Source organism: Podarcis cretensis, assembly GCF_951804945.1.
Source record: "Podarcis cretensis genome assembly, chromosome: 9".
In the NCBI taxonomy this organism is placed as follows: domain Eukaryota; kingdom Metazoa; phylum Chordata; class Lepidosauria; order Squamata; family Lacertidae; genus Podarcis; species Podarcis cretensis.
The window spans coordinates 53,167,307-53,184,050 of record NC_137178.1 but is presented as its reverse complement, the minus strand read 5'-3'; the positions used below and the strand labels follow the sequence as shown (position 1 = coordinate 53,184,050).

Sequence of the window (16,744 nt, the reverse complement as noted above, 5' to 3'; positions counted from 1 at the left end):
TGGGGGCGGGAACTCGCCACGCAACTGACAGAACTCAAGAGGTTGCAGCTAGCACAGAATGCAGCTGCTGGATTGGTGAGATGGGACCATGCCATCATCAGTGTTGGAAGTTTTGCTCTGGCTGCCAGTGAGCTACCAAGTACAATCTGAGGTGTTAATGCCAGCCTACAAAGCTGTAAATGGCTTGGGGCCCAAGTACCTCAAAGGGCAACTCTGCCAATATCAACCAGCTTCACAGCTCTCCCACTGAGGCAGTCTTCAGGCCCCATGCAGCTGCTTTCAAATTAAACAAATTTTACAAGTTGGTCTGGCTGCACTCCTGGGAGCCACAGCAACAACCAGGTTACTCCAGCATACTTGAGGGTACATGCTAACATAGGGAAATACTTCAGGAGGTAGCAGCAGGCTAGTAAATCGAAAACTAAATGACTTTCTTTCTTTCAGCAGATGTGTCACAGTAAGTCAAGTCAAATTCCACAGAATTTCCAAATAAAGGTGCTTAGAATCAATGAGCTGGCAGTAAACTGTAAGTAAAAGTCTGAAGGACAGAGTTTAAAAGTTATAACATCTATTGGTTAAATGAAACCCAGCACTTGTGAATAACATACCTAAAACTGGAAAACAAATCTCACCTGGTCATCTTTTTTCATCAAAATTAGCTCTGTATGGTATGGCCTCGTACACTTGCTTTGCAGTAACTGAAGGCTCAGACTCACACTGGAAGGCTTGTGACCTGCCCTTGAGCCATGCAATCAAAATTCCTTCCTTTTGTTACAGGCTGGAACACAAAACTACGGTTGCATAATTAAGCCATTGAGCTAAGATTCATGTGAAAAGGATGGAATTTGGACGCTGTTCCCAAAGTGTCTGGCTTTGAGGTGTTTTGCATAGCCCTTTACATGGCATAGCAACTATGCTCCAGTAACTTAGAGACAACATTTTCCAGGCCTCCCCTGCCCCCCGCCTCCACAGATGCACCTGCATAGAGGACTCTGGAAGTAAGAAAGTAAGACTGCCAAACAGCTGCACTGCAATATCTCCTTGATTTATGAACAAAATGTGTGCTGATGTGTGCCTCACATTCACACCAACACAATCTTAATGCCTATGTTGTCAGTGTTGCAGCAGCTTTAACTTGTTCCTTGATACCAAGGCTTTTGGCACAGATCCCTGTTCCTCGGCCCTTCTGCAACTGAGCTTATATCTTAGCATGTGTACCAGAAATAATTGCTTCCTTGTTTAGCCCTGCCTCTGTTTCCTTCCTCCTTTTCTGCTTTCCCTCTGTGGAATTTAAAATGTAAGCTCCCTGGGACAGAGACTTGCCCTCTTATAAAGCAGGGGTGGGGAACCTCAAGCCCAGGGGCAAATGCAGCCTTCCGGGACTCTCTAGTCCACTCTTAGGACTCTCCTTTGTTGTGCCCACTTCCCAGGCCACACCTCTCAGCAGCCCTGCTCTGGGCCCTCCTCAGGCACTATCTCCAACTGGAATGATCATGTATTTTGCTTTCTTTGATAGAAAATGAAATGATGGGGCGGGGGTGAGTGAAAATGTCTCAGGCTTTTGGGTAGCTGGAATGTAGGGACATCCATTGTGCTGACCACTCTTGACTTTGACTTTGACCCTCTTCACCCCTGGAATTGGGCCCTGGAAGGTTCTCCGTGAAGAAATGCAACCCTTGGGTTGGAAAAGGCTGCTGCCCACCCTGTGAAGCACAAGGGAAGAAGTGCTAATGATGGTGATGGGGAAGAACCAAAAGGTCTTCTCTGTGTTTATCAAGTTTTTTCTCTCCTGTGTGTTGCCAAACCCTGCTTTTACAGGGTATAAGTGGGCAAGTCTTTGCCCCAAGGAGCTTACGCTATAAAATTCCGCAGAGGGGAAACAGAAAAGGGCAAAGGAAATGGAGGCATGGCTAAAGAGGCTCAGTCTTCAGCAATTACAGTCTGGAAAAGTCATATTCCTCTGTACATTGTGGGAACGCCACTGCAGCTTCCCACACTACACACAACTGGTTCCCATGTGCAAGTTAATCATTTGATAACTGCAAGCAGTGACATGGCTGAGAGAGTGACCAATGACAAATAAAAAACACACATTGTGCTTTTCCATGGAGACTGTTCTTCTATTCAGCTATGAGTCATCCAGTGTTGAATAACCCGGTGAATAGAATCCTTGTAATGCAGATGCAGATGTGAACCTGCCTTTACTCTTTGCTTTGGTAAATTACTTGCTACTATAAACCAGTGATTGGGACGCGGGTGGCACTGTGGGTTAAACCACAGAGCCTAGGGCTTGCCGATCAGAAGGTTGGCGGTTCGAATCCCCACAACAGGGTGAGCTCCAGTTGCTATGTCCCAGCTCCTGCCAACCTAGCAGTTCGAAAGCATGTCAAAGTGCAAGTAGATAAATAGGTACCCCTCCAGCGGGAAGGTATACGGCATTTCTGTGCGCTGCTCTGGTTCGCCAGAAGCGGCTTAGTCATGCTGGCCACATGACCTGGAAGCTGAACGCCAGCTCCCTCGGCCAATAAAGCAAGATGAGCGCCGCAACCCCAGAGTCGGTCACGACTGGACCTAATGGTCAGGGGTCCCTTTACCGTTACCTTTATAAACCAGTGATTAGGTATGAGCAGTCTCACAGAATATGCATGAGAACCTGTGCCCTGCCAGACATTGTTGGGCTCCAGTTCCCATCAGGCCCAGCACCCACGTCCAATAGTAAGAGATGATGGGAGTTAGAAACCAACATTTCTAAAGCTGCAGGTTCCCCATCATCCCTGGCAAAGCGCAAGCGAGAGGACTGCAATTCACTTAACATGTGATTGCGCACAACATTCCCATAATACAAAATCTGCTTGTGCACAGAAGGTGCTAGGCTAAGGTCAACAGTCACGTGTTGTCCCACCACAAGGCCTTACATCATGTGCAACTATTTTTCATTGTTAGGGAACATCACAAATGCATCTTTATGAGAAAAGAGCATGAGAGAAAATAGTCAGTACAAATAAGGTTTGGAAATGGGCAACAGGCAAAGAGAAGCATGCCAAAACTTAAGACTGCAAATGGAAATGTACACTAACATTCTGACAGGCAGCTACACGAAAAGAAAATGGAAATAAAAACACTGCCATGTTCAGGAGAGTTCCCAGGGAAAGAGATTAATTTTGGAATAACAAAATGTTGCTTCTTGGTCTTTTGAAGGAATGACATCTTGATTTATATTATGTTGGCATCTGTGTATGAAGCACAGGGAGGGGGGTGAGAAAGAAATTAATGGGTAAAAGGTATCTTAAGAAATTCCTGAATAATGCAGTACTGCTTGGTAAAAGCTTTCTTTTTCTTTGCAATGCATAAATATTGATTCAGTATTATGTACAATTATTCTAATTCTTCTAAGCTCAGTTTTCTTAAAATTAGTGCCATGAATATGACTTACATAGATCAGCCAAGACATCCATATTCAAAAAGTGCACAGACTTCAAGTAGCCATTTAGCCTTCAAAACAATTGCAGGTTGGTCTATTAGAAAGGAAATGGAAAAGTAACAAAAACCCAATAAAATTATTACTATTATACTTTTTTTTAAAAGTAAACAAAATTAAACCTGTCAAATATTGTCAGGTGGTGGACAATGCCGTCAAATACCCTGTTTAGATGTTATCTCAATGCCCTGACATCTTGGTGGAATCTACATACACATAAAAAAACCACTGTGAAAATGCTTTTTTTAAAAGTGTTTTGAAAAATACATTGAATTTTCCATAGCTCACTTTCACTATCTAGTGCCACATTTGTATATTACGCTTTACAACACACTTGAAATGTTTGATTTGCAGCTATATAGCTGAGTCCCTTATTATAATAATAATAATTTATTATTTACACCACACCCATTTGGCTGGGTTTCCCCAGCTACTCTAGGCGGCTCCCAACAGATTAAAAACAAAATAAAACATTAAACATTAAAAACTTCCCTAAACAGGGCTGCCTTCAAATGTCTTCTAAATGTCAGATAGTTGTTTATTTCCTTGACATCTGATGGCAGGGTGTTCCACAGGGCGAGTGCTACCAGTGAGAAAGCCCTCTGCCTGGTTCCATGTAACCTCACTTCTCGCAGTGAGGGAACTGCTAGAAGGCCCTCGGAGCTGGACCTCAGTGTCCGGGCAGAATGATGGGGGTGGAGACATTCCTTCAGGTACTTGGCTGAGGCCGTTTAGGGCTTTAAAGGTCAGCACCAACAAGAGCAGTAGGAAATATTTTGAAAGCTACCTAATCACAGTGGACGAGACCCAATATCAGCCATACTCAGAGAAGGCCTACTGAAACTCTGAGTATGATTTCCAATTAGATAACCCTAGATTGTTGGGTTACTGTGGGGAAGTCCTAGGTGACTTAAATATTTATGCAGAGGCTGTTACTGGGCTGCCTCAAAACTCCATGGCTTCCACAAATGGCTTTCTCTCAATTAGTCATCAGTTCAACACACTGGACAGGGTGCACCCTTTGTAGTATTTACCCCAAGTGATATGAGGAATAGACTAAAGGTGGTAGTGGTGTGCATTCATTGGACCTGTTGAAACTTGCACTGGAAGCAGCAATTCCTGGTGGGCCCATTGGGGTGGCCTACCTTTGGAAAGTGATGGAAAATGAGGTGTTCTTGACTGCTCTGGGGGATTTTCCGTGGGCAAAAGCTGAGGATTCTGTCCGTGGGCAAAAGCTGAGGATTGAATTGAAAGATGAGAAAGGTTGTTAACATGGTCACTCCCAAGAGTCCTCTCCAGAGTTGGAGAGCCTGAGTGGCTCCTTGGTATTCTGGCAAGCATCTGAAGCAAGCTGAAAACGAGCAAAAATGGTGTAACTCTCACATTGAAGTTGACCAAACATTGGTTAGTGCTCATAATCAAGCAAAGCATGTGGCAGCAGGAGCTACAAGGAAGTCCCATTTTGCAGCTTGCGTTGCTTTCTCTTGTGATAAGCTGGCAGAATTATTCTGGACGCTCTCAACCAGGCATAGGCAAACTCGGTCCTCCAGATGTTTTGGGACTACAACTCCCATCATCCCTGACCACTGGTCCTGTTAGCTAGGGATGTTGGGAGTTGTAGACCTAAAACATCTGGAGGGCCGAGTCTGCCTATGCCTGCTCTGGAGGTTACCCATTCCTACCAGTGCCATCCTACCCCTGAAGCAAAGTAAGGTGACCACGTCGGACAGCAGGATCTACAGAGGCAGCAAAGCCCAATAAATATATTTACTCCCCCACCCCCAGTTCCTGATGTAGATCTTCACTCACCCCTTCCCTGGCGGGGAGGGTGGGGCGCCATTTTGTGGTTTGCCTCAGGCGCCAAAATGTCTTGAACTGGCCCTGCTCCCACTGTGGGGGAGGGGCCTCTGGAGCATTTGAGGGCCAATACGATCAACTGGCTTTGAAGATAAAGGCACTCAGCTTCGGACTGATCTTGATTCTGCAGTGGCTGCAGCTCGGACTGAAGTAGCTAGTGCCAGAATCAATGATGCATTATGGGATCAGTTCCAGCTTATACATTCAGCTGACATTAACAAGGTGCTGGTGGCAACAGATCTATCCACATGCCCTCTTGACACCTGTCCCTCCTGACTTATTAACTCTAGCAGAGGAGTCTGACTGCTGGGTCCAGAACATGTGTGTATCTGTGTAAAATCAATTGTGTGATCTACATAGTTAGGCCCAGCAGGACTTAGCCAATTTCCCATGGTAAGCATAAGGAAGTTTGTGCACCCACAGCACTCTCTCAAAATTTGAAATATACCAGTGGGCCAAAAAGGATGATGCCCCCCTCTGTATGTTATCCACTATATTAACATATAGTACTCTGTATTGGAGATATGGTCCATCCCTGATTCATGCACATGTATGATCCCTGCATGTCCAACTGTACACATGGAGAGTTCTCCTCCATGCTTTCAAGAACTCTGGAAAAGCAGGGTTCTCCAACACACAAACAGTTCCCCCACCTGTATAATTGAACATAGTAACAATAGTGAGGAGGTCTTTTTATAAAGTCCAGTGCTCATGCATAAGTTTAGGGGGCAGAGCCTAATGGGGTGTACAATCAAAACAGTTACCACTATATTGTCAGCACATAAATAACGGGAAAGGATTGTGGTTGATTAACTTTTGGGGCATAGCAATTCTCACAGAAATGTCTGCTGCAACAGCAATAGAGTTTATAAACTTTTTAGTACAACTACAATTCTAAAGAGTCCCAGTAAAAACAAGATGACCTAGTCCCAAGTCAAGGTATCTAAGATTGCCAGTCTGTTTCTCTCTCTCTCTCTCTCTCTCTCTCTCTCTCTCTCTCTCTCTCTCTCTGTGTGTGTGTGTGTGTGTGTAACACACTGTATATTAAACAACCATAGAAAGATTAGAACAGCAAAACTGTTGCCCAGTGAGATTTGATCAGAGAGGTAGCTTAGCGAGAGAGCTCTTAACTGTGGCATGAAAAGGTCAGTCTGAAAGTGATACAGGTCTATTTCAGGACACTCTTTCTTTTTAGCCAGGATCACTAGAGCACTTGTATTATGCAACACATGATAAACCTGTAAAAACACAAAGGGCACAATCCACTGGGGACTTCTCCTGTGCAAGCTTCACTAAAATGAATGGCTACGGTGCACCATCCCTACCATGAACTGCAGCCCCCATGCTCTTTCTGTACTTTGTAAGTGGAAATTACTGCAGACACAGAATGCTACCCACAAATGATAATTGATAGAGAAATTTCCCGTCCTCCCCACTTGCCAGTATCATCTTCTTTTACTCTTGACAATGTAAAGGAAAGCACTGGGTGGAAACTGGATCAGATTGATTTCAGTAACTAAAATATGTCTATTTGCTAGTAGTGTTCTAGTGGGTTAGCCATGCAGGTAAAAAAACAGTCTTGTGGCAGTTGAAAAACTAACAATGCAGTCATGTATACCCAGGTGTCAGCCCTGTTGACTTTGATGGGACTCATTCCCAGGGAAGTATGCATAGGATTGCAGCCTAAAGCAATATATTGTAGCATAAGCTTTCCTGGTCATGGGGCCCATCTGTCAAAGTAGTCTCTGGTCCACAAAAGCATACTCTGCAATCCATCTGTTAGCTAGTTAGACAGTACAAACATGGAATGCTTTGGTTTAGCCTGCCACCCACACTTTCTTATTCCCTTGCCTTCTCGCCCCATTCCCAGCCCTGCCACACTCAAGCATTTGCAACATCTGCACTAAAACAGCAGAAATAGAGTTGTCAAAATTCACCCCAAGGAATGATCAGAAAGTTGCTGGACGTTAATATCCTGGGTTTAAAAGATAAGCAGCGATGATTCATTTTTTGAATCTCTGCTGCTGAACGGTGATTAACACGTCGTTAATGAGCTAGAGGCTCTGACAGGGACAGCTCTCTAAGGATGAAGCTGGGGTATCTCCTTACACTCAGCTGTACACTTTGCTCTGTGGTTCCATGGAGTCTTACACTTTGAGTCCCATCTTCATGCCAGTGACAGGCTCCCTCTATGCACTTGGCCATATAAGGCCCACCTTCTCTGCACCTGTCTCACTCAAGCCCTTGTGGTTTGGAACATAAAGGAGACAGGCTGCCTTTTAGCCTGTGGACTTGCGAGGTTGGCTGGGAGCTGGGGAGAAGCAGTTCATCCCACCCAGGAGATCCAGTCATATTTGCACCACCCCAACATAGCCTGTCTAACCAGTATCCCCACACTAGAACATTACATAGGCAACTAATGGAGGGCTGCATGAAACAGCAGAGAATCTATTATTAGGTAAAAGGGTTTAGCAAATTCATTCCATAGATCAGCTGAAACCACCAAGGCATTTAAGTCAAATTCTGAAACAAGTTCTAAAAACAGCGTATATGAGAAATAGACTAAAATAAACACATCTGTCCCCAGTCTCTGACTATGCAGCCAAATAAAAATATCTTACATAATTTCAGGGGTAAGCAGGCACCCGGAATGCTTTTTGAGTGCCCAGTCCGTCTGCCACACTCAGGATAATATTCAGAAGCTGCTCTTGGCTATAGTACACAGAGTTCAGAGTAGGATACGGGGAGAGTCATTAAGGTATATGGGGACCAAACCAAACTTCCACATCCCTGAAAATGTGTTTATTTTAATTTAACATATCACTCTCTCATTCTGCCCTAAGCCAAGTCTTCAAGACAGTTTTGCGATCTAGCAAAAATAATATAACATAAAATCCATACCAATCCAGTTAACACATGGAATCTTTTGAAATGAACAGCTGTGCAGTAAGCAGTCAAGCACATCAACATCACTCACCAAGGAAAGGTTAGAGTTAAAAAAAGAGTCATCATTCTTTCTATGAGGGTTTTTATTTCTTTTTGCCACAATCCCCTATGAAACTGCATTATATGCACCTGAAATCATTGCACAATCCTCCATTTTCCTCCCTTACTCTGTTGTTTCCCTTGGGTTGTGTCTAGTGGTGATGCTCAGCTGTTTTCAGCGATTCCCCTCTCTTCACTGCAGCCTCACACACTCCCATTAAATTTGCACCAGGGGGTTGGGGAACCATCCAGCATAGATTTGGGAGACAAGTGGTGGATCTAAACACAGGGGGGGGGGAGGAAATGCTATAAATAAGTCAGAAATTAGATTGTTATAACAAAAGAAAAAAATCTGTATGGAAAATCATGTTTTAAAAATCCCTGCTCTCTGGCGCCATCTGGTGTTGCATGTTTATAGCACGTTCAAAACGCTGTTTCTTTACCAATGTAACTGAGTCCATGGAGTCCTGCAGGGTGAGGGATGAATCACCAAAAGCAGCTTCCCTGTTTGGCTGATGGATGCAGCTTGATTCCCCCATTGTTCTTGATGTTGATCTTCACTCACCCCTTCTTTCCTGGTGAAGGCACCATTTTGTAGCTCACCTCAGGTGCTGAAATGTCTTTGGCTAACCCTGCTTCTGAAGTGAGCCCTTCATGTCCTTCTGTTTTGAAGTCTTCTGCTTCATCACCTGAAGAGGATTCTGATCCCTGACAGAAGGAACTTACTATATGCAGAACTTTAGCTCTTTGTGTCTTTTGTACCTGGCTCTGGTTGGAGATTTTGAGGTTCTAGTAAAACACAAGTGTTGAATGTTTTGTATATTCTGGAAGCCACCCAGAATGGCTGGGGGATTCCAACCAGGTGGGTGGCATACAAATAAATTATTATTATTATTATTATTATTATTATTATTATTATTATTATTATTATTTATTATACAAATCTAAAGTCTGCCCACCCATAACTATGCTTAAGTTATTGTGCATGTGCATAGTGGTTAGGATGAGAACTGAGACTCCAAAGACCTATGGGATAAACAGAACAGGAATGTGCACTGTGGAGATGGGAGGCAAGAAGAAAAAGCAGATGTTTGATGGATCTAGTGCAGAGCTACACATTTTTTCCCTGCCAGAATGCACAGCAGCATCCCAAAGCAGTTTGAGTCAATATGTGTATATGCATGAAACACAGTGCAAAGGTTTACAGATACATAAAAGCATCTTTGTACTACCATGCGAAATGTTTTGCTTTACAGTCATCAGAATGCCTATCAAAGGATAAACACGAGAAACAGTTTCCCTTCAAAATTATAAAATGCAGAGCAGATTCAACTGAATAAAAGCTTCATGACTCATTGCCCAAGTGGGCAAAGACAACAAGGAAAAAGTACACGATTTGCCTATTTAATATTGAGGACCAGTTACCAGAAGCATGCAAAAGAAAACAATAGCAGCCATTTGCTGGCTTGTGATCAGTCAAGAGTGTTTGCTCAGAAGTGGGCAAATTTGTGGAGAATTTAACACATGTAATTGCTGGAGAGCATTCCACGTTGTTTTTAAAGCATGTGTATATTCAAAATGTTTAGCGGTAATATATAATAATAATAATAATAATAATAATAATAATAATAATAATTTATTATTTATACCCCGCCCATCTGGCTGAGTTTCCCCAGCCGCTCTGGGCGGCTCCCAATCAAGTATTAAAAACAATACAGCGTTAAATATTAAAAACTTCCTTGAACAGGGCTGCCTTCAGATGTCTTTTAAAGATAGGATAGCTACTTATTTCCTTCACATCTGAAGGGAGGGTGTTCCACAGGGTGGGTGCCACTACCGAGAAGGCCCTCTGTCTGGTTCCCTGTAACCTTACTTCTCGCATTGAGGGAACCGTCAGAAGGCCCTCGGCGCTGGATCTCAGTGTCCAGGCTGAACAATGGGGGTGGATTAAAAATTAATAGTTAATTTTTAGAAGTGAGATCTTGAAAGCTCTTCCTACAGTCCCAGATGTCAATGAGGAATGCCAATTCAGCAATGCCAATGAGGAAATGCAGTATCCTCATATACACATCAAAGGTGCTTTCTCATTATTATTTCACCTGTTCCAGAACTAAGAATTGGCACTAAAATTAGGTTGCGGACCTCTTGAAGCTGGATATATCACTCCTTGCAAGTGAATATACTGTGTGTGTGTGTGTGTGCACGCGCTGGGTGCAAAAGGAAGCAGAGAGAAAGAGACAGCAGTGAGTTCCAGTGTGGCATAATGGGAAAAAACGGGTACAGCAAATGAAAACTGAACACAGCCTGCAAGTGTGAGGGCAAACACAAGAGTAATTGTGAATAAGTCTACTGAAGTGAATGGCTTAGCTGTACATATTTCTGGACTGTATATGCCCAAATATGCATACAAAGAAAAATGATGATAGGAAATGTCAGAGAAAGATTAGGCCTTTGGGACTACGTATGGCAACTGAAGTTGAAAAAAAATGCAACTAATAATTTACAACCACCAGAGACACAATGACAGAAAAGACAGAGTATGAAAGAAAGACCAGCGTTGGGCACCGAGAAGGAAAAAAGATGAAAGTATGTTACAGTGGAAAATCAATAGGGAATGGGGGGGAGGATGTACGAAGAGGAGATGGAGAAAAACAGAAGAGAAATAAATACAAGCAGAAAAAATGAACACAGAATTTTTTTTGACATAGAAAAAGTTATGTAAACACAGCTACTTCATCCAGTAAGGATACAGTAGCTCGGTGAATATAGTACCCATGTCAGGATGTGAGGTAACAACATCAACAATAATATATAACATCAATAATATCTAAGGTGTGACCACACTTCGAATATTGTGCACAGCTGTAGACCACATTCACAGCACACATTTAAAGCATCATAATACCACTTCAAACATCCCCCAGAGAATTCTGGTAAATGTGGTTTGTTCAGGGCCCCTTTTCCCCTCACAGATGCTGCTGTTTTCAGAATGATTCTCTTCACAGGGAACTCTGGAAATTGTAGTTCTGAAAGGGCGAAAGGGGCCTCCAAACTACCTTCAAACAAAATATTATTCCCATAATTCTTTGGGGGAAGCCATGACTGTTTAAAGTGGCATCAGTGTGCTGTAAATGTATGCTGTGAGTGTGGCCCTCATCATCCTACCACAAAAAGATACTGCAAAGGTGGGAAATGTTGAGAAAAGGACGACCTAAATTATCAAAGCAATTCTCTTGTGAGGAAAATGGCAACATCTGGAGATTTTTTGTTTACAGAAAAGGTGAGCAAGAAGGGATGTTATAATGGTGTATAAAATTATGTGGTGAAAGCAGACAGAAGTTTGTCTCTCTCACACACAAAGCAAAACTCAGTGATATCCAGTGACTCATAATGTTGGAAGATTTAGGGCAGACAATAAGGGATTTCCCCACACAGTGTATAGCGAACTACAAAATTTGCTCCCACAAGGTAGTCACAATCACTCAATACTACCTCATAAGTATATGCATAACAATGTTCTAATGGTTTAAAAAGTAATAATCGATGGCTATGACCATTTTTTTTAATAATTTTATTTATAGTTTTCATTTATATACATTTTAATAGTTTAACAATAGTGAAAACATGTCAAACCTCAAATTCCTTCCTCCCCTTTCTATGGTTCCTTAAATTTTATCATTTCCTGTGTAAATTAACTTATTTGTTTATTCATCTATTTTGATTATATATTCTTTTGAAACTGCAGGTTATTACAGTAATCTTGCCAATGTCTTTATCTGTTTAAAATTTGTTTGTAAATATTCAATAAACCATTTCCATTTTTTTAAAATAAAAAGTTTTTTATCTTGATTTCTTATTCTTCTGGTAATTTTTGCCATTTCTGCATAATCCATATGTTTATGTATCTGTTCATCTCGTTTCAGGACTTCCTTTTCTTTCCATTTTTGGGCAAATAACATTCTTGCAGCTGTAGTTGCATACATAAATAAATTTCTATACTGTTTGGGTATAATTCCCAGGAGAAAAGTTTCTTTTTTTAAAAAAAGTTAGTCCATAATCATTCTCAGTCACTTTTTTAAGTGGTACCTCGGGTTACGAACATAATTCGTTCTGGAGGTCCGTTCTTAACCTGAGGTACCACTTTAGCTAATGGGGGACCCCACTGCCGCCGGTGCACGATTTCTGTTCTCATCCTGAGGTAAAGTTCTTAACCCAAGATACTACTTCCAGGTTAACGGAGGCTGTAACCCAAAGTGTTTGTAACCCAAGGTACCACTGTACTTTACAAGGCTTCTGGGCTTTTCATATTCCATCCCTTCTCACCCTGCCAGCTTTTTAAACCTGGATTTCCACAGATTAAGGCAATTCAAATATAATGGACTAGATCACCACAGTACAAAAGGTATCGCTATCAAGTGTGGAATAGAAAGCATTGCACAGGGCAAGATTAAGCTCTCAGTGAATATTTTGAACAGATCATATCATTGTAATCAATCAAGGGAATTGCTGAAAGTGAAGGCTGCCACCTCCTTGTGACAAACCAGGCACTTCAACTGGTGTTAACCTTGATTTCTTATCTGTAAAGAGAACAGCAATTATTTGGTTTAGCCAACCTTCACCTAAAAGGAGAGGAAGAAGAAAGAAGAAAGGTACATAGGCCTGCTAATTCAGGACTAGTTCTCAACTTAGTTTTAAGGTGGAGTTTTCTTATAAGACCCAGGACTTATGTTACCACAACAACATTGGTTGTTGACAACTGTTTCTTTTTATGTTGATGGCATAATATAAAATTTAAAAAAATAATGAGAAAGAAAAAGAGAGAGAGAGAGATAATGGGGTTATAATTATTAATAAAAACACTCCTAGGCCAGAAGGATAAGCAGCTACAGTGGTGCCCCGCAAGACGAATGCCTCACAAGACGAAAAACTCGCTAGACGAAAGAGTTTTCTGTTTTTTGAGGTGCTTCGCAAGACGAATTTCCCTATGGGCTTGCTTCGCAAGACGAAACATCTTGCGAGTTCTTGCGAGTTTGTTTCCTTTTTCTTAAAGCTGCTAAGCCGCTAATAGCCGCTAAGCCGCTAAGCCGCTAATAGCTGTGCTTCGCAAGACGAAAAAACCGCAAGACGAAGAGACTCGTGGAACGGATTAATTTCGTCTTGCGAGGCACCACTGTATCTTATCTTTAAAAGACATCTGAAGTTTTAAATATTTAATGCTGTACTGTATGGTTTTTAACACTCGATTGGGAGCCACCCAGAGTGGCTGGGGAAACTCAGCCAGATGGGTGGGGTATAAATAACAATAAATTGTTGTTGTTGTTGTTTGTTTGTTTATTTATTTATTTATTTATTTCTGACAGATAAATGTCCACCCAGAACACGCTGGTAAATGACCATAATAAAAAGACTTGACTTTACTTGACTTGACTTAAAAGACTCTAGTTAGATGCTTTTTGAGCAACTTATGTTCTCCAATAGCAAATGCAACCCGCCCCCACAAAAACCCCATTAAATCAATACAATTTAACCTTTAGAAAAAAACACCCCATTTTAACTCTAAAAACATGGTAGAAAAAAACTGGAAATAAATTATCACTATGATTTTAAAATGTGTACAGTATTAAAAGAATTTCCATATATTTATCTATTCAGGTTCAATCCTGGAAAACGGCATTGCAAAAACCAGAGAAGTGAATGTTTTCGTTTGTGCACTGCTTCAGAAAATGTGAATGAGGTAGGTTCACCTTTGAATGCAATCTGACTCTAACTTCTCCCCAAATTTATCCATACCTCAGAGTAACTCCTATTGAACCCAATGGGGTTCTTACTTTCTTTGGCATGGGTGGTATTCTGATTTTCTAGTCACATGTTTGTAAGACTGAATCTGTTCAATTGTTGCTAGGTGGCAGCACACTCATGGAATAGGATATAAACCAATGGGTATTTCTACACTTCCACAGGCATATACACCTGTGCACCTCTGCTTTTTTTGTGGAAACTGGGAGTCTGGTAACTTCAGCAGAGAGACATTGATCGACTGTGGGAGATCTTAAAACAGTCACCTTAGAGAAATGCTAAGGTGTACCAAAGCCATATTAAGACGATTTCATTTTAAATGGGTTGTGTGCAAACACAAAAGTATAGGGAAAACCTACTGAGGCAGACAAATGTGGACCATTTACCAGCTTAAACCAAGGTTACACAATTTTTGCACAAACAAATATGTGAAAATGAGTATACAGGCACCAGATGACGAGGAAAGAGAAGCCCTTGGAAGGATGAGCGTGTGAGTCACTAAAGGGCCTGGAGCCTACTTAATTCTGATCTGGCTTTCCAAGTGCAAGGCAGCTCAGATTCTATGCAGGACGAAGAATAAAATCACCAGCTATTGCTCATTTGCATATGTCCTTGTCTAAGTGCATCTGCCACAGCTAAGGCTGCCAGGTCACAACCTAGAAATCCTGCCTGTCTCATTAACAGCTCAGCAGCTGCAGAAGAATATGTAACCACAGCTTCTCCTGTCCTGCTCCTCCAATATCCAGGTCTCATTGCTGACCCTGCTTTTCTATCTGCTCTGGGATTAAGAAGATAGTGGGAGGGAACTCCAGCTTGCACCTTCCTTATTATTGCATAGTTATACTGCCCTTCATCACAAAAAAGGAGGTGCACCTGGGTGAGGTGGTGGTGAAAAAAGGGGACGAATAAGGAGAGAGGATACCTTGCTCAATCATGGTTTGCAATTTGCAATATTCATGCAATGAGGTTATTTAAACCAGGAAAATAACTTTTGAAGCAGAAAAGCTACACCTCTGAATAATACTACAGTAGTAGCTCGGGTTAAGAACTTAATTCGTTCTGGAAGTCTGTTCTTAACCTGAAACGATTCTTAACCTGAGGTACCACTTTAGCTAATGGGGCCTCCCGCTGTCGCCACGCCGCTGCTGTGCGATTTCTGTTCTTATCCTGAAGCAAAGTTCTTAACCCAAGGTACTATTTCTGGGTTAGCGGAGTCTGTAACCTGAAGCATCTGTAACCTGAAGCATCTGTAACCTGAGGTACCACTGTAGTAGCTGGAGAAAGGGCTATTGCTTAAACATTGCGTGGACCCTTGGTCTGATCCAGCAGAACTCTTTGTTCAGCTGCAGGGACATGGTGCAGAGTAGGAGAAAAACAGCCGTGGGAGAAGAAGCAGGACTTGAGTGTGTGTGTGAAGGTACTGGAGAGACAGGAGATGAGCAGGACCTGGGTCTGCTGAACCAAACTCTCAAGACTGGTTGTTCAGACTCTGGGTCAGAGAAGAAGAATGCTGATCCAGAATTAGGGATAGGTGAATCTGTCGTCTTTGAGTTTCTTTCCATTTTGGTTCTCTCCATTTCTCATTTCCCCATCCTCAAGTTCAGTTCTCCACCTCCGTTCACAAAAACTCAGCAGCAGTTTAGTGCAAATTTCTTCTAGTATTCCTGCCTTCATATGCAAATTTGCAAATTTACACATTTTCACAAAGCAGTTTTCCCACATATGTCTTTTGTATGCTGTTTTCAAATGTGTTTTATGAGCACTCTGTCTTAGCACATGCATTTTTGCACGCATTCCTTGGCTGCAGAAGTGCCTTGCAAATTTAGAGAAGTGCAAATTCCAAAGAATGGCTAAGCATATTGGTTGACATATTCGGTTGCCATATTGTTATAGAAAATGTGAATATGGCAGGACTGCCTTTAAATGTGAACTGAATCAAATCCTCCCCCCCCCATTCCTAACCCCTATTTCCACCCACTACAGGGTGGGTTAGGTAGATTTCACCAATAAATGCAGTCTTCGTCTCCCCCATCCCTGTATAGAATGTAATGCATTAATTTGCTCTGTGACACGTGATATTCAAGAATCCAAATGAGGGTATTAATTACACAAGTCTGTTACCAATTCACATAAATAGATTCATGTAGAAAAGGAATGACTTTGACCCTCAGCTGCAGAATAGTTATATAAAGTAATTTCTTATTAAGAGCTTAATCTGTAAGAATTTATGAGGAGTCCTGCTAGGTTCACCTAATCTAGACTCCCTTTTCTAAGATTGGCCAGTCTGGTGTCATGCCCACAAGGAAGACAAGTCAACAGAAGTCTTTACCTACTGCTTGCTCCCACCACCTGGAACTTAGAGGTTTACTCTGAACATGGAGACTTCACTAGACTCATGTAATGTGCTTTATATGGGGCTGCCTTGGAAGATGTCTCAGGCACTCCATTTAGTTTAAAGCAGATTACTAATTGGGACTGTCATTAACTCTGACCATATCATACCAGCACTTTGACAGCTGCACTGTCTCCTGGTTTATTTCCAGGGTCAGTTCAAAGAGCTAGTTTTGACCTTTAAATCTCTTTCACAGCTTGTAACCATGATAGCCATGTGAGTGACTATACATTAAG

General features: G+C 42.0%; 2 protein-coding genes across 5 annotated transcripts in view; one reads left to right on the top strand and one right to left on the bottom strand.

Moving 5' to 3' along the window:
* Positions 1-16,744, top strand: part of LOC307223765 (uncharacterized protein) — a 74,899-nt gene that overhangs the window by 14,530 nt on the left and 43,625 nt on the right. For 3 of the 4 annotated variants that reach the window (XR_013842256.1, XM_079990085.1, XM_079990083.1), the window contains exons 3-4: positions 445-526; positions 13,973-14,054. Coding sequence is in view for 3 of the 4 variants with exons in the window: in XM_079990085.1 (XP_079846211.1) it covers positions 445-526; positions 13,973-14,049 (159 nt within the window). In the remaining variant the exon portion in view is untranslated. Of the gene's footprint in view, positions 1-444; positions 527-13,972; positions 14,055-14,280; positions 14,539-16,744 lie in introns of those variants that run through there. The other variant, XM_079990084.1, reaches the window with a different exon arrangement.
* The window catches only part of TLR3 (toll like receptor 3), a 72,317-nt gene that overhangs the window by 33,410 nt on the left and 22,163 nt on the right, over positions 1-16,744 (bottom strand). The gene's annotated exons all lie outside the window — the stretch shown is intronic.